At 41.1% G+C, this 18,909-nt stretch overlaps 1 protein-coding gene across 1 annotated transcript in view; it reads right to left on the bottom strand.

Annotated features, from left to right (window-relative positions):
- LOC118811255 overlaps positions 1 to 18,909 on the bottom strand; it is a 49,545-nt gene that overhangs the window by 27,060 nt on the left and 3,576 nt on the right. The window contains exon 2 of the mRNA XM_036575411.1: positions 7,562 to 7,630. Coding sequence (XP_036431304.1) covers positions 7,562 to 7,630 — 69 coding nt within the window. The remainder of the gene's footprint in view (positions 1 to 7,561; positions 7,631 to 18,909) is intronic.

Here is an 18,909-nt window from a genome sequence, read left to right as displayed (position 1 = left end):
TACCACTTATGAGCTCTTATAATTTGTTATGATCAGTACTTATAATGTATTATGTTAACAATTCATAATGCATAATAAACATGGCTATAATGTATAATGCATATAAATATTTATAGCTATGTTTATAATGTCTTATGCATGCATTATAACGTGTTATGAATGCGTTTATAGATGCTTACAAAGGTGACATTCATAGAAAGTGTTACCGAAAATTCACATAACTTCAGCCCTGTTAGAAAGTGATTCAACGTTAGTCTAGTGGTAGCAAACTACTGGAATCCCATAGGGATGCTAGTGGAAGTTAACATTATCGTTGAGGTGTCTTTTTTTACTCATGTTTTGACCAGATTTTGACATTTCTGTCCCAAATTTTGGCCGAGCTCTAATAGCCATGCCCAGAGGAAAGAAATATTCTGAATGAGATCTCTCAGGTTTTTCTCCTAGACACGGTTAAGTCCAGTTTGAAATCAGAGTGAGACTTAAGCCATTTTCTCCTGTTTCTGAAATTCGGCTCCTGGGAAATAAAACTCTCACTTTGATCAAAATGTCGTCACATGTGTGTCTGACTCGTCTCAGCTGAATAATATCTCCATAAGAAAAGTGTGAGATCTCATTGTTTTCTTATACAGCTCTATTCTATATTACAGAGCTCTTTCAGTGTAGAAGGAGAACTCACGCTTTTCTCCTTCATCACCAGAACTTCTCACAGTGAGATGCTGATGCTAATCTCCTCTTGTCTCCTAAGGGGGGGATTGTTTAGGAGAAACAATTCAGAAATCAATGATCCTTCATCAATATAATATTGAGATCTGCTTTAATTCTCTGAGACAATTTTAAGAAAGAATTTCTTTCCTCTGTGTGGTAACGCCACTACTAAATACAGATCATTTATTTCTGTGTTCTGTCTGAACCGTTCACCCTAATTTATGGTTCGGTTGTCAGTTTCTGGGTCATGGTTCAGTTTGTGTCACAGCTCAGCATGGAAAACTGAACCAACTTTGAACTTTGAGATTTCTATTTTTTTTTATAACACATAAGTTTAATAGCAAAATATGCAACTACAAACCAAAAGACTTTTCCAAAAGATAATGAAATAGTTTCTCTTTTACAAAATTATTGCAAACTAAAGTACAAAAACAAAACAGTAAAATAAATAAAAATAACTGAGCCCATCAGTGAGTAATAACTACGTTAACAGCAAGTGAGTTAAATGTAAACATCAAATGAAATATAATTAACCATAACATTTCCTTCTATAAAGAGCAAAGCTGACAGAACAGCTTGGGATGTCCAGTTATCTGTCACAATATCAATGAATTGAGTCTTACTCAGCTCTTCACAAAGTTCTGCCTGTTTCTTTGTACATCTTTGGCACCACATGTGCACTAAAATGTGTCTTGCTTTGGAATTTTATATCACACAGCAAAAAATAGTATCTTGTCAAGTAAAATTATCTTAAAACTAGTCAATACATTTAATATTTCTACCAATGAGATTCTCGTAAGCTTATTTTAAAGCTATTTTAACTTATTTCCAAACATTTTTACTTATTTTAAGTCATTTTATTAAGTAAAATGAATTCACTATATTGGCAGATAATTGTGCTTGTTGTAACAAATGTGCTTGAAATCAGCAAAATTATCTGCCAGTATACTGAGATACTTTTGCCTGATAAAATTACTCAAAAAACAGGTAAACAATGTCTAGAAATAAGGAAGAAAACCTTGTGTCTCCAAAATGGTAACTTTACAGGAGAAGGAAAAAACATACTTTATTTTGAATGTAAGTCAATGGAACCAGACTGTCCAAGTCATTTTGGGTCATTTCTTTTAGTCCATTCATCATAAAATTTACACACAATGTAAAGGACAACAGGTATTTTCTAATTATATCAAAAACTGGAAATGTCAAAAATGGAAATACGAGGTTTTCTTCCAGCAGCAGTGATATACTGAGTGCACATCCATCTCAAAATAAGAAATATTAGATATAGCGACTGGAATTAAGATAACTTTACTTGACAAGATACTATTTTTAGCAGTGCATGGCTCGAGCGATTGGAATCCTTCAGTCTCTGCATTTTCAATCAACCTATTACCTTTGTTATCACCAGAGTACAGTCAGAGGTTGGGAAGAGTTTGGCAATGAGCACTGCTGGAAGTGTTGGCCGTTGGACTCAGTGGAACGTGATTCACATCATATGCACTGTGAGCTGAAACATAGGCTGTTGATTCTGCTTTCAGATCAGAACCGTGCCACCACTGCACAATACATATTCTGAATATTTGTGTTTTCATAGATTTGACAGAACAAATAGGATTGGGCACAAATGAAAATAGTCTTTATATATCAAAACAAATGCAATGACAACATCAACCCCTTAAAATCCCAGGCTGATTACATTCTAGGGCTTATATATAATGTCTTTTAAAAGCTGTGCTTAATATACACTCTTAAAATGCTTCTTTAAGGGTTCTTCGTAAAAATAATGGTTCTATATGAAACCATGAACAATCAAAGAACCATTTGTATGCTTAAAGGTTCTCTGCATGGTGAAATGGTTCTTCAGGTTGATGGAGAATATGTTATATATGGTTCTAAATAGCACCAAAAAGGGTTCTTCCATCATGACAACGTCAAGCCTATAATAGTAGAAGAACTATCTTCAAAAAGGTTCTATATAGAACCATATACAACACATTCTCCATGAATCTGAAGAACAATTTCACCCTGCAAAGAACCATTTAAGCATTTAACCCCTTAAATTACATTCAAAGGCTTATTATTCAGTAACTACACGGACTTCAATGCAAATTGGTTGGGCTATTCTTTGGTTATAGAAGTGCGTAATAAAACATTGGGCCTGCTGGTGGTCCCTGGCCATTTCGGGGGTTATGTAGCCATGTTATTAGAGAAGAGAAGATAAAAAGACCCCTTTTTTGCATCAGTGTTAAAGGGTTAACAACAGGAAACATTCATTAGGAGAGATCATTTGAGTCCTTCCAGAGCAGGGACTCCATATCCTAACCTTGAAGCATCTTAGGCCGCTTGTATGACACTGCCTTTGGCCCTCGGGCCTGTACGCTGGCTGTGTGGGCTTCTAAGGGGCCTCAAGGGTCCCTGCAGGAAACGGCACGACCTCCTGGCGTCAGGCAGCAGGCCGTCGCACAAAACCTCGCATACACACAAACACACATACCCGCTCTGCCTTAATGTCATTACGGAGCTGCGTTCGTGCCGGCCTGCCTTCTGACGGAGATGCGGACCAGCACGCACACATGAATGCAGGGAGTCCATTAAGCCAGAGCCCCAGATGGCCCCAGCCTGCATGCATCCTGGACCCCCTTCCCCAACACACTTTTAATGCTACTGACTCTGTATGAACCCTCTGGCAGGGGGTGGGGGGGTAAAGCGCAGGCCAAACAGAAGCGTGTCTCTGTCTCCGCGTCTGCAGGCGAACAGAGGATTCCTCTCAAAGCGGCCTGACGTCCACGAAAGCCAGGCTTAGCGCTAACAAGGTTAAACCCGGCTGAAAAAGAGTGACTTTTTCAATCAGCCAGATTTGTGTTTCTGCCTGCGCCGTAATTAGCTTTTCCGCAGGGTGGGGGTCGTGGTGGTGGTGGTGGGGGTCGCAGGGAGAAAGGAGGAAAGGAGAAGAGAGAAGAGGCAGAAAGGCAGGAGGAGGAGACGCAGGGGCGAGAGAGAAAGAGTGAGAGAGAGAGATGACAGTGGGGAGCATTGTAGCGCCGCCGGGTTTGGGAGGAGTAAATCTGATTAGCCGCTCGTGTCAGAAGCCGGCCCTCAGATGCAGCTTAGCATTCATGGCAACTTTCTACTTTCTGCCCCGCCAGACAATGAGGCCAATTTTTCCCCCCCTGTGCGGCCTCTCTCTCTCTCTCTCTCTCTCTCTTTCTCTCTCTTTCTCTCATCCAGCGCTCATCCCAGGACGACGCTCCCAGGAACAGTGCCCGTAGTGGACGCTACAGTACAACAGAGTTTGTTATAAATCCATCAGGGCCTCTGTACTGGACAATGCAGCATTTGGCTCTCACTGGACATTCACTTGCCTCCACATCAGACGCTGCTGCAGCTGGCATTTAGAAGAGACTAATGCAGGCCTACAGTACTCAACCAAACTGTATCATAACTCACACTGCGAGCAGTACTGTTTGTCCGCCTTGCTGGTGTGTTTGCCCACCTGTACGTTATAGTTTCGGTGGACCGTACCAAGCGCCCTATTGGCTCCCCGGCCCTAAGCAATGTCCTCAAAGCACCCCGCCGCCTCCTTGGGGACGGTCACTGTGGAGACGGCAAAGTATGACGAGAACTAGGTGGGTCAAAAGGCTCTTGTGACAGACTAGAGTTAGTCAGGCCTGCTAAAGATCACGATGAGCTTGAGTTTGGCGGCCAGGGTCACCAGCAGACGGTCAGTGGGGTGATTCAGAGGACAGATTCAGCCACAGAAGAGTGTTTGGCTGTATGTGTTTGTGTTCACTGTGTATGTGTGTGGCATTTCGAGGATGTAAAAGAGCTGTAAGGAGCTGGGAGAATCTTTGTCCTTCTCTTTGCTGTTTGTTTAACCAGAGGCCAAGACAGGAAGCCAGCCCACACAACTCCGTAGTAGCCATGACAACCGCTCTGTTGACTGTTTCACATTTAGCCTCCAGCTCTTTCTGGAGGAAGAGACTGACAAGGACAGGGGCAGTTTGTCTGTCTGTCTGTATATTTAGCCCCTTCAACTCTAAGCTTATTATTTGGGTATTAATCTTAATAATTATTACTTAGGCCCAATCTCATTTCTTATTTTTACCCCTACCCCTTGTTTTCGAATGTCACCTTGCCCCTTGGAACCACGTTACAAGGGGTAGTGGTTGAAATCTTCCCTCTGAAATGGGACCCTCAAATAAAAAGAGCATCACTTCATTAACAGCTACTAGCGCTGCTCTGTAGGTGACCCTGCCAGTCTGCAGTGACAGCAGAGGAGGGTAAAGTTCAGCTCCTCACTGCTGGGCTTTAGTTACATTTAGGACATCATATGCCTTCAAAGAGGGGGGCAATTATTTATTATCGCCCACCACTAATTGTTCAGTGATATGAAGCTGAAGTCAGATATTCACCAGATTCTTTTTCAAATATTCCTGTCCCACATTAAATGGTGCAGCAGCTACATTCTGGGACTTCAGGCATCAGAACTGCTGGACTATTTAAGGTGGAACAGGAAATTTAGTTAGCTGGCTACCAAGACATTAGCATATTATTAGCGAGTTTTGGCTTGTTATGAAGAAAAGGACCATAATACATTGAAATGACACCAAACTAAGATAATACGATGGTTATTGACATTTTTAACGGAGAAAATTCTCACATTTGTGTGTTTCTTTGGTCTCTTGTTCAGCCATCTTGCCGGTTTTTCTTTTTTTCTCATATCTCTCTGTTTGGTGCCTCTGAAAAATCTCCGTTTGGAGGGTCATGTAGCCCTAACACTTTGCCCTACCTCTCTATCTCAACAAAAATCGGGACACCCTACCACGAGGCGTAAATGTGCAAAACGGAGGCTGAGGGCTAAGTGATAGGGGCGAGGGGTGAAATGGGACTGGGCCTTAGTAACTGCTATAAATAAGGGTTGCCAGATTTCGGAAGTGGCAAAATCAGATTGGTGGAACTTTACTCCCATATTTTTTGTGTTTTAGAACAGTTTGATTATGTTATTGGTTTATTATGTCTGCTTTTACAATGTTCTTCATATTGTCTTCATATAGGCTGAGTCTCAATCTTCATACTACTATACTCAATAGTATGATCAAAACAGCACTAGCAGTAATGTTGGTCTACTTTGACACTGTTTAGTAGAGTGTATGAGGTTTGAGACGTAGTCACAACACACACCCACCTTGCAACTGAAAACAAACCTGATCGCTATGACCAGTGTTATTTACACTAGAACAGGGTTTCTCAACCACTGGGCCAAGGACCATACATGGGCCCTGAAGCACCCCTTGGTGGTCCTTGGACCTATACTAAAGGGTCCAGTGGCCCATACTGGGCCTGTGATGGCACTTTGTCATATTAATCCGTGAAAAAATAATTGACTTCACAATAAATAAAGAACTATAACATGTTTTCACACAGTTAACAGCATCAGTCCCACAATAACAGAGCGCAAAGGAAACTTTGTCAGTTTTTTGCCCTTGGCATCTAGAAACACCTGACCTTTGAGGTGTCCACTTGCACTAATATTCTGCTGGTATTTTATGTTCAAAGTTGAGTGTTGTTTTCTTGTGGGTCTTCATGCTTTCTAGTGATAAACAGGTGGGCCTTGAGGTGGAAAAGCCTGAGAACCTCTGCACTAGATTATGCGCACACATGTGAGAGAGACTGCAGCCCAGTCCCAAAAGGCACACTAGGGATTATCGTCCACAACTGACCATACATGGTAGGACTGCAAGACTGTGGGTGTCCCATTTCTCATTTTGGAGATCAAAGGGGCACTCAATAGTGCCCTCTAGGAGCCCTTACTTTGGCCTTCAGACTCATTAGTGGTCTATTATCCAGAGTTCCTTGAGAGGACCAATCAGAGTGGACGGCTTTGTGTCATAAGGCAAAAAATCTTAAATTAAGCTTCCAACAATCTCAACAGGAGAAATATTAGATTTACTGGCTACATTTAAGATAATCTTTTTTTAATTCGACGAGATACCATGCAGTATACACAACGTGAAAGTAATCACTGTTAAAGTCCCAGAAAAAACAGTAAAATATTAAAAATATTTGTATGATTCTAAACTTGAGTGTTATGTTAAACATCCAGCGAAGGTTGTATGAAAAATATACGTAGCAAATATGATAAAACACGGCTTAAAAGCCGCCAATCAGACCTATCCGTGAACTGTGTGGGCGTGGCTAATGAGTAATTTGATTGACAGCTCTCTGTCCAACACTTCTAGCTCCACCCCTCACACAGAACTAAAATCATTATCCAGATTTTACGTGGACGGAAAAATTCACGAACCATCAGAAGTGCAGGCGGATGGACGGATGAGAAAACACATGGATGAAGCAACATGGAAAGAAATGGATGAACAGGTTGAACAAATGGACGGACAAACAATGTTAGTGCTGGATAAACGAGTGAATGGGCGACAGGCAGCTACAGTCAGGTGGTCTAGCTTGCTAGCTTTTGGTTATGCTGGGTTACCTTTAGCTCGCTAAGCTTCTCTGACTCTGAAACTGTTTTGTGTGGGCGGGGCAAGAGACGCAGCCCTGTGATTGGTCAGCAGAATCCTTACAGATTTGTTACCCAAGATTAGGACCGCCGGTTTACATCGAGAAAAGAGAAATATGGTGAAATATAACAGTCATTTAATGGTCAGTGCAACATTAATCAAAGGTTATACTTAGAACATGTTCACTGTTTGCCTGAAAGAACAAGAACCTCATTAGAAAGAACACACAGATTTAGGTTCCCTGGGTCTTTAAGTCTAAACAAACCCAGAAGATCTGAGAACGTTTTCTATGTGGAAAGTCAAGATTATCACACGGCCGCTGTTGTTAGTGTTCTTACCGTATGATGGTGGGTTCCTCTGTTCCATAGCACAGCTCTGCTGACAAAGGAGAAGTAACAGGAAGGTGCCTATTGAACACAAAGCAGTCCAAAGTTAGACTAACTACACACTGCAAAAGACAGACATATCTTATTAATTATTAATTATAAGAAAATGATGGGCTCCATACAAGTACAACCCCATTTTCAAAAAGGTTGGGACACTGCAAAATGTAAATAAAAACAAGATACAATGATGTGCAAATCATTTAAACCCTATATTTCATCGAAAATAGTACAAAGACAACAAATCAAATGTTGAAACTGAGCAATTTTATTGTTTTTTGACAAATTTATACACATTTTGAATTTAATGCCAAACAACACGCTCCAAAAAAGTTGGGGTGGGGGCAACAAAAGGCTGGCAAACAGTCAGTAACATGATTGGGTAAAATGAGAGGATCCTAGAAAGGCTAAGTGTTTCAGAAGTAAAGATGAGGAGGGGTTCACCACTCTGTGAAAGACTGCACGATCAAATAGTGCAACAATTCAAGAATAACATTTCTAAACATAAAATAGCAAAGAACTTCTGCTTTTTATCATCTACGGTACATAATATCATTAAAAGATTCAGAGAATCTGGAGAAATCTCTGTATTCAAGGGACAAGGCCAAAAACCAGTATTTGCTGGCCGTGATCTTTGGGCCCTCAGGTGGCACTGCATTAAAAACAGACACAATTCTGTAGAGGAATCACTGCATGGGCTCAGAAACACTTCTGAAAACCACTGTCTGTGAAAACAGTTCATCACTGCATCAACAAATGCAAGTTAAAACTCTAAAATGCAAAGAAGAAACCAAATATAAACAGAATCCAGAAATGCTGACACCTTCTCTGGGCCTGAGCTCATTTAAAATGAATCGAGGGGAAGTGGAAAAGTGTCCTGTGGTCCAATGAATCAACATTTGAAATTCTTTTTGGAAATCATGGACACTGTGTCCTCCGGGCTAAAGACCACTCGGCTCGTTATCAGTGCACAGTTCAAAAGCCAGTATTCATGATGGTATAGGGGGGCATTAGTGCACATGGCGTGGGTGACGTGCACATGTTGAATGATATATACATGTTTTGGCAACATATGCTGCCATCCAGACGACGTCTTTTTCAGGGAAGGCCTTGATTATTTCAGCAAGACAACGTCAAACCACATTCTGCATGTATTACAACAGCATTGCTCCATATTATAAGAGTCCAGGCACTAAACTGACCTGCATGCAGTCCATCGGGTGCATTGTGAAATGAAAAATATGACAAATGAGACCTTGAACTGTTGAGCAGCTGAAATCCTGTATCAAACAAGATTAGGAAAACATTTCACTTTCAAATCTACAGCAGTGTCTCCTCAATTTGCAAACGCTTACAGAGTGTTGTTAAAAGAAGAGGTGATGAAACACAGTGGCAAACATGCCCCCGTCCCAACTTTTTTGGAATGTGTTGCTGGCATTAATTTCAAAATGGGCATATATTTTTCAAAAAACAATAAAATTTCTCAGTTTTAACATTTGATATGTTGTCTTTGTACCATTTCCAATGAAATATAGGGTTTAAATCATTTCCACATCATTGCATTTTGTTTTTATCTACATTTTGCACAGCGTCCCAATGTTTTTGGAAATGGGGTTGTACACACCATCTGTTAAAAGTTGGGGGACACTTAGCTTTTTAAAAATACTTTCAAAACAAATGATCATATCAAAGACTGACCAGCTTTATTTTGAGAAAAATAATATCAACATGAATCATAGCAATATTACACAAATAATACACACTGGAGAACTGTGGGGTGTCCCATTTCTCATTTCGGCAATCAATGGGGTGCTCACTGGTGCCCTCTAGGAGACTTTATTGAGGCCTTTGGATTCAGTAGTGGTCTATTACCCAGAGTTCCTTGAGAGGACCAGTCACAGTGTATGGCTTTGTTTACAGCTGTCTGGCCAACATGGTATAGAGGAAGATGTGAGTAAAAGATGTGAGTAAAAATGTTTATTGTAAATATTTGTGACAGTAGTGCGTCGGGAATAATGGCCCCTCACGCTTTATCCCCTCGTGGTGATTTCAGCTCTAATCAGCTCTTAAACCTCTCAGCTGTTTTAATTGTCTTTGGGCCAAAAGAGTTTCAACATGTGCTTTTAACCATACTTTGGAAATTAAAACTGACCCATTATTATTTAAAGGGCTTATATTTCCTCTTTTTAATGCAGTGTAGTATATAAACACTGTCATATTTTCAAAATGTATCATTACCTCCCCAGCCAATACAGTAAATATGAAAACTAAGCTGCCTATTTTGAATTCAGTTTCTTTGATGTCACAGAAAACCACCCATTAACATATATCTGCCAATTTAGCCTACAGCATTTTAGCCCCGCCCACTCACACTGAAGTTATAAGGAGTGTTTCAGCTTTTTAAATGAAGCGCAATACAGAATGGCCAATCAGAACAGAGCTCATTTACATATCAGTCTTAAAGGCACAGTAACAAAAACAGCCTGTTTAATTCTAAGGGATAAAGTATGTTGCCGTTTTAAGGCCACTGTTAAAAAAATATACATAGCCTTTGAGAATAAAGTCATATTTTGCAGAATAAAATTGTAGTATTTTGAGAATAAAGTCATTGTATTTTGAGAAAAGTCTTAGAATTACAACAATAAAGTGGCATTTTACCAGGAAAATATTATGGCCAAAGGTTTTGCAAAAGGAAGGTAGCAGCTATCATATCAGTCTCACCCATAAAGAAATACTCAGTCTCAGCACATCAGCACCAGAACGTTATTAGTATAAGAAACAGCTGAAACGGCTGAGTAAAAAACTGTGTTTATTTAGAAGAAAGAACCAGACGGACTCGGAGGAAGTCGTCTGTTTTGTTGAAGGAGAATCGCAGGCAGTGCTTGTCTACACTGCTATCGGTGGTTACATCTCTGTGCCGTTTGAAGAGGGCATGTAGTTTCACAGGAGGCAATGAGAATGATGATCAGAATGATCGATCCGTAAGGAGTGGAACTCAGGCATACTTGGCGTCTTTGTCGTCGCCACTACAGCAACCGAGACCCCAATATGTTATGACAGCCCCCCTAAATAGCCCACTTTATTCCCCAAATATTGCAAGTTTATTCTTGTAACTTCATGACTTTATTCTCGAAATATTATGATTTTATTCTATATAAAAAATTTGACTTTATTCTCAAAATATTATAACTTTATTCTCGAAGTCTATTATTTTTATTTTTTTAACAGTGACCCTAAAACGCCATCGTAGTAAAGAGAGGTTAATGTAAAAGTGAGTTATGGCTATGTTTGTTATCAAGGAAGAAGATACAGGATTTACTAAGGATAAAAATACAAGAATAATGTAAAACATGACCCTTTATGCAAAATCTACCCCTCGTACAAAGGAAGAACTCGTGTGAATATGAAGATGCAACTTGCAAAAATGCCCCAAAGAATTAGTTCTATATTAAACAAAATCTTTTTCAATTAAAAACTAACAGTAAGTCAAATGAAAAAGAAGGCAAGCCACACATACACACACATAGCACACACACATCATAGACCTCCTTCTCAGTACATCAATTACCCCTCTGTCTCTCTCTGTGTGCCCTGAGTTGAATCTCAATAGTGGACACTGTCCACCTCACTGGCCAAGCCGCCCTGTTCATCATTCTCCCATCAGCTCCCTCTGACCCTCTTAGCATACGCTATAGACCTCTGGAGGACTCCTGCATATGTTTTGTCCTCTCTCTGTCACCCTTCTTCCTCCTTTCACTCTCCCTTTCTCACAGCTCTGACCTGTGGCCCCCTGGCCCAAGCAGAGGATCATCCATCACATCCTTCGACGACATCCTTCCTTCTTTCTCTCTCTTTCCATCTCTCTCTCTCTTTCTCTCTCACGTGTGCGCTCTCTGTCCTCGTCCTTTTCTCCTCACGTTAAGCTCCGAATCAGCGCCATATTCATACAGAGGTTATGAAGATGGACTGTGGGGAGCTACTGAAGAACATCCTCTGGTTCTGTGATTAAAGGGGAGAGTGGAGAACAGCCTAACACCTTTTGGCTCGGACAAGATTAAAATATGTTTTTAATTCAAGTACCCGAAACATACAGTCCTCTCTACAAATATTGGCACCCCTGGGAAAAATGAGCAAAAAGGGTTAAAAGAAATTTAACTTTTGGTGAATTAGTTTAAATCATACTGAAAATAAATGAGAAAAATCCAGCCTTTAATTGAAGCAAATTTATATATTGGCATACATATTAAATATTGGCACCCCCCTACATTTAAGACTTTGGACAAGCTCCCTTTGCCAATAAAACAGCTCTTAGGCCCAATCCCATTTCACCCCTCGCCCCCACCACTCAGCCCTTAGCCCTCCCGTTTAGTCCTTAGCACGTCAAGGGTGTCCCGATTTTTGCTGAGATAGAGGGGTAGGGCGAAGTGTTAGGGCTACATCACCCTCCAAACTGTGTTTTCTCAGAGACTCACTCCACTCGGTTCTGTGTATTATGGTCCTTTTCTTTATAACAAGCATAATAAAGCGTGAGAAGTAGCTGATGTCTTGGTAGCTAGCTAGTTAAATTACCCATTCCACCTTAAATGGTCCAGCAGCCTGAAGCGTCAGAATGTAAACGCTGCACCATTTAAGGTGGAACGGGAAAATTTGAACAAGAAGCTGGCGAATATCTGACTTCAGCTTCATATCACTGAAGGATTAGGGGTGGGCGATAATAAATAATTGCCCCCCTCTTTGAAGGCATATGACTCCCTAAATGTAACTAAAGCCCAGCAGTGAGGAGCTGAACTTTACTCTCACTATCTACTATCTGTCACTGCAGACTGGCAGGGTCGCCTACAGAGCAGCGCTGGTAGCTGTAAATGAAGTGATGCTTGAGGGTCCCATTTTATAGAGAAGATTTCAACCACTACCCCTTGTAACTCAGATCCAAGGGGCAAGGTGACTCTCAAACAGGGGTAGGGGTAAAAATAAGAAATGGGATTGGGCCTTGTTCTTCTCCTACAAGGTTCAAGAATACAGAGCAGGGAATTTGAGACCTTTCCACTTTACAGGATCTCTCCAGATCAGATCGTTCAGGGTCCTCGATCCTCTCTTAGCTCACCCCACAGGTTTTCTAAGGGGTTTAGATCAGAGCACTGAGATGGCCACGGCACAAGCTTGATTTTGTGTTCAGTAAACCATTTTTGTGTTGATCTGGATGTATGTTTTGGATCATGGAAGATCCAGTGACAAGTCTGTAAAGCCATGTATCCTAACAAGGTTCCCACTTTAAGTGTTTGTTGCCAAAAAGCTCAATTTTCATTTCATCTGACCAAAGAAAACAGTTCCAATCAAAGTCCCAGTAGTGTTTTGAAAACTCCAGGCACTAATTTTTGTAGTTAGATGACAGGAAAGGCTTTTTTCCTGAAATACCCTCCAAAAAATCTGTTGGCATGGTGTCTTATGGTAGTTTTGGAAACTTGGTGACCTCAAGATGTTTCTTTTTACTGTAACTCTCCAACAGTGATCCTTGGGGATTTTTGGCCTCTTTTACCTCCCACTGTGCCTGGGGGCAAAATAAACTCGGGTCTTTGTCCAGGCATGTTCTCACAGTACTTTGTTTTATTTGTTTTCTTTGCCCTGCTAAAACAGCACAGACCATTTCATGCTGGTCTAAGCTGGTCTAGTGCTGGTTTAGCTGGTCACCCCAGCATGAACATGCTGGTTGATCAGAATACCAGCAACAAAACACAAGACATGCTGATTTTTCTAGCAAGGTGCATGGTGGAATCATTGCTCAGTGTTATGGGGAATTGTGCTGTATATGGTTCTATATAGAGCTTTTTTGAAAATGGTTCTTTATAGCACCTAAAGGGTTCTTCTTTTGTTATGATGTCAAGCTTGTTTACAATAGAAGAACCCTTTTTGTTGCTATATAGAACCATTTTCAAAAAGTTTCCAAACAAATCAACTTAGATGTAATATTTAAATATTGTTAAAGCTACAAAACGGCGGCACGGTGGCGCAGTGGGTAGCGCTGTCGCCTCACAGCAAGAATGGCCTGGGTTCGATTCCCGGCCGGGTGACCAGGGTCATTTCTGTGTGGAGTTTGCCTGTTCTCCCCGTGTCTGCGTGGGTTTCCTCCGGGTACTCCGGTTTCCTCCCACAGTCCAAAGACATGCAGTCAGGCCGATTGGACGTGCTAAAATTGCCCCTAGGTGTGCGTGTGTGTGTGTGAATGCTCTAAAGCTGTGGCCAATTCATTAATATAAATGTTGAATAGAGTTGGGCTTAAGCAGCAGCCTTGTCTCACTCCGCGCTCCTGAGAGAAGAAAGCCGTACTTTTGTTGCCAATCTTTATACCGCATTTGTTATTTGTGTACATGGATTTAATGATGTCATATGTTTTACCCTGCCCTGCGATGGACTGGCGACCTGTCCAGGGTGTATCCTGCCTTCTGCCCAATGACAGCTGGGATAGGCTCCAGCACCCACCGCAACCCAGAAGGATAAGCGGTTTAGATGATGTATGTATGTAAAGCTACAAAACATACCATTCACAAACTAAGCTGCAAAGACAGCCTGTCTTATTTATTTATTGATTGATTGATTGATTTGAAAACCAACACATTTACATTGACATATATATCTCTACACAATATAACACAAATTTAGCTCTGCCCATTCACACTGAGGTTATCAGGCAGTACACAGGCCTTGACTACTTTCTGAATGAGGCACAATACAGGGCAGCCAATCAGATCAAATCTCATTTACATATATTGCTCTTAAAGGCACAGTAATAAAAAACAACCTATTTAATTCTAAGGGATAAAAAGAAGCTGGGAAATGTTAATGTAAAAATGAATTATGATCATTTTTGGTGTATAAACCCACATAAATATAAATATTTATAAAGTAAAACAAAAAAAAATCTAGCATATGTGTTCTTTTAATATTGCCACCTGGATGAAGCTGAATTCTGGCTGTGTGTGTGAGATGATTTGTCGGTCACAGGCACTTTTGGCTGAATTGCCATTTGTCCCTCCTCTTCTCTACCTTCCCTGATTAGCACACAGCCCCACGAAATTACTGCAGACAATGTTCTTAACTAATGCTTCTCAGTGGAAAAAAAATGTCCTGCAATTTCTGCCCCCTTAATTACACTCTTTACCTGAATGGCCACTGGTTGGTGGACAATGATCAATTCTCAGTGCTGAATCGCAGGCACTTGGGACAATAATCTGCTTACTAATTACACCCTGAATGTGAAATCAAGTGCATTTGGAAGCCCAGCATGGGCGAAGCTGGATGTGGAACAGCCTGAGCGGAGAGATTGAGGGGAGAAAAGGACAGAGGTTTACAAGAGAGACGAGAAAAGAGAGGATGCTGCGAAAGAAATAAAAGAGCTGAATCTAAACACATGCACTTGTTCCGTATTGCAAAAAGGGAGAAGCACCACAACATTTCGCTGTCTGTGTGTTTTGTGTGAATGTGAGTCTGTTTTCATGCTGTAGTGTCGGCAGAACAAGATACACAGAGGTAGCCGTAATCTGCTGCAAGTAGTGCTTATTATCAAACACACCAGCAGAAAGGGGCACGCACAGGACACCGAACTCAAGGGGGGGGTCACTGTCGGGGTGAAGCCAGTGGCTACAGGTGAGTTCAGTGTCCTGTATGTGCCCCTTTCTGCTGGTGTGTTCAATAAGCACACACAAAACCCACAGCGCTCAACACTGAGACTGCACAAATAACATGTACACATAACACAAACCAACAAACAACATAAACAGCAACATTTAGTCCCTTTGTTGGAGGGTGTGTGCTACCATAAGCCTTTGTGTGTTGTCATCTTCCAAGCCACACCTCCAGAGTCTCAGACATCAATGCCAGCCAGTAGCAGAACGCTACAGTACATTTCCAGGACAAAAAAAATGTCTTGACTAGGGATACACCTAACCCTAACCTTTTATTTCAGACCGAGCATGAGTACATAATTAATTAATAATTAATAATTTTGAGTACTCACCAATACCAAATCTGATAATGAGTCTGATACTTAGTAGTTATTAGCGTAAATGAGTGCGATATACCTTAACAGTTAACTCATTGAAATCTAGCTGATTTTAAATGACATGCATTAGCTACCTAGGCTGCATTAGTTACCTTGGATCAAGTAACGCTTCTGTACAGTACATTTCATAGTTTTGATCCTCATCTGTCTCTTCCAACAACAGTCTCTGTAGCACAGCAGGAATCACATCCAAGGCTAAAGTAGACAAGCATTTTCCATCTTGTTGAAGTCTTTTGATTGGCTGGTTGAGCTGTAGTTGAATATCTTCTAAAGCCAGACAATGTCATTCTTTGGTGATTTACACTGCAAGTTTGAAAAGGCTGTCATGTATGGAAATATATATATATGCTCACACTGTACAAAAACACTTGGCCTTATCTGTGAAATGCAGCCTCTACAAACAGCTCTGTCTACGGACAATTAGCTGTTTAATTTAGAGCAACACACTGCTCACTGCTGAGAAAACACGCTGAGAAACTGAGCTACAGCAGCTCTACGAACCACACTGGGCACTGAAATATGCACAGTAGGACAGTTCAGTCTCTCTACAGCCTATTTTATAAAGACAGTTTAAAAAATCAACATATTAAAGTCAATAACTTGTAATTCTGTTCAGTTAAACAGAGTAATATATGCAATATATGGACTTTGGTAGCACATATTTTTTTCCTCTATTTTGCTAGCCTACGCCTGTTGACCCATATTGGGGATAACGGTTGTGATTGTGATCATGATTGCGATTGTTGACGTTGCGTGAGTGGCAGTTCGGAAAGATGTGGTGGCGCTTCACAGGTCTCGGAGGAAGCCTGTGTTAGCCTTTGCCCTCCTAGCACTGATGGTATCACGTGATTGGGGGAGTCTAGTGGGTGGAATTGGATATGACTAAATTTGGGAGAAAATTGGGGGGAAAAAATCCCCCCACCAAAAAAAATCACTAAAATTTCAAAGTGAATTCCTGGTGGGAATATGTGAAGGAGGAATGTTTAATGTGACCAATGACTTCGCATCCGACTGCAGTTTAAGGTTTGACACTTGAAGCTTGTAATGATCTTTACTTTGTATGTTGCAGTGTTACAGTAAATCATTCAGTATTTATATACTTCAACTTGAAACTTCATTATTAACATTGGAGGAGCCTTCAGTGCACCTCACTTTACTTACAGCTGACAAATACAGCTTACAAGCTCTTATAACATGTTATTAACACTCCTTATAATGCATTATGTTAATAATGTATGCATAAATGCATGATAATCATGGCTATAAAGTGTAACACATTTCACAAGTATTTCTAGCCATGTTTATGATGCCTTATGAATGCATTATAACATGTTATGAATGTGTTCATAGGTTCATAGGTGGAACTGGTATTCATAGAAAGTGTTACCAAAACGAGGATAAGGAGCTGACGAATAGAAACCAGCTTCGTCTTTTTCGCCTCAAAATAGAGCTCTAATACAGTTTGATTGACATAAAAAGGTAACACTTTACTGTAGGGTGCTGTTCATAAGGCTACATGACACCTACATAAGGTTGTCATTACAACTGACATAACTCTACATAACTGTTTATAAATGCTTATTACAACAGGCATCATCTGTCATAAAGGCTACTTTAGCTGACTTTGATCAAAATTGGCAAATGTAACCTTTATAGCAAATGACGCTTATTGGAACAAGCATTTATAAACAGCTATGTAGGGTTATGTCAGTTGTAATGACAACCTTTTGTAGGCGTCATGTATCCTTATGAACAGCACCCTACAGTAAAGTGTTACCCCCAGTTATTCAAACTACTTTTTCAGTTTTCTAAAATGTGAGTTATTGAATTTATTGAATTTTATTGAATATTTGTTGCAGCCCTATAAAAATAAGTGTGTGTGTGTGTGTGTGTGTGTGTGTGTGTGTGTGTGTGTGTGTGTGTGGTCAAGACACTGAGAAATGAGTAATTATTAACTCTCCACAGATTGGACAAAGTGAAAACCAGAGCAGGATGAGCCTTCAGTGACAGCTTGGGTTTCGTTAAAATCCCTTTCAGGTCCACAGGTTGCTTTTAATCATCGGTTGGCCATCTCAGGTGAGCGGCTGCTGCGATTAGACGTCATATTCATGCCGTAACCCTACACCCTGCGCCAGAGTGTGTGGGATAAAGCCTCAGTCCAGTCTCAAATCAGCCACCTCGCGCCTCCCTGCCATGTTTTCTGATTTCCTGATCATTGACTCCCGTAATGAGATTGGACAGGCATGATTGGTGTATCCCCATGGTCCGATACACTAAATGAGATTAGGCTGACTCCAGGCAGATGGGCTTTCCACTGCCTGAGCCTCTCAAGGCCGCACCGGGGTCCCTGCACCTCGGGCTCTTTTCCTGTCAGGACGCTGTTTACCGTCGTGCCGTGTGGGCCGCGTGGACCAGAGAGGAAATGCACGGCCGCCTGTTCCAGGGACACAGGAAACATGAGAGCGGGTTATCAATGTGGAGTAGGTGGAGGAGAGATCGAATTACCTAATAGGAATAAAACGAGCAAAAGTGGTTGCTGCTTCTCTCTCTCTCTCTCTCTCTCTCTCTCTCTGCCATCTGTTTGTTTCTTGGAGATGCTCCTGAGCCCTGGCCTCCTCTGTATGTTTTATTAATTCACTTCCACCTAATTGCTGCCTCCTGCACAAGCCCTGCTTACATTAATAGACATTTAATCGGTATTTAATCAACGGGTTAATCAGTGCTGCACAAAGCGAAGTCAGGATCAGAGCATCTGCGTGATGGGAGAGACAAGAGAGAGCTCATGATGGCAGGAAGCAACATGCTACGAGGGTTAACTTGGGGTTAGCTGGTGCAAAACTCAGTCTAAGAGTTCTAAGGGTTGGTTTCCCGGACCAGGATTAAGCCTAGTCCTGGACTCCTTTCAGTGGAGAACAAAAAAGACTTACCCTGTGTGTCCAGAGTGACTTTGTTAAGTTTTAACGAAACGATCCAGTCAGTAATCCAGTTCAGAAAACCACCGTTCAGATCCAGTATTTACGTCGGTGTAAATGCCCCATCTAAATGGCTGACTGCATGTGTGCGAATCTAGAACTTTCCCTCGTGTTTCATACAGTCCTCTGATTGACTCAGACTTTGAGTTTAGTGCTGATAATCAGAAATTTACAGCTAAATACACATAAAATTGACTCAAAATGCAGTCACACTTATAAAATTGAGGCTAACCGCTATCCATGCAGTTTGTGCATGCTGCTGATCTTTGCGAAAA

This window comes from Colossoma macropomum, unplaced genomic scaffold (assembly GCF_904425465.1).
Source record: "Colossoma macropomum unplaced genomic scaffold, Colossoma_macropomum, whole genome shotgun sequence".
Taxonomy (NCBI): domain Eukaryota; kingdom Metazoa; phylum Chordata; class Actinopteri; order Characiformes; family Serrasalmidae; genus Colossoma; species Colossoma macropomum.
The sequence above is the reverse complement of the archived record's forward strand: the minus strand, read 5'-3'. Positions and strand labels throughout refer to the sequence as shown.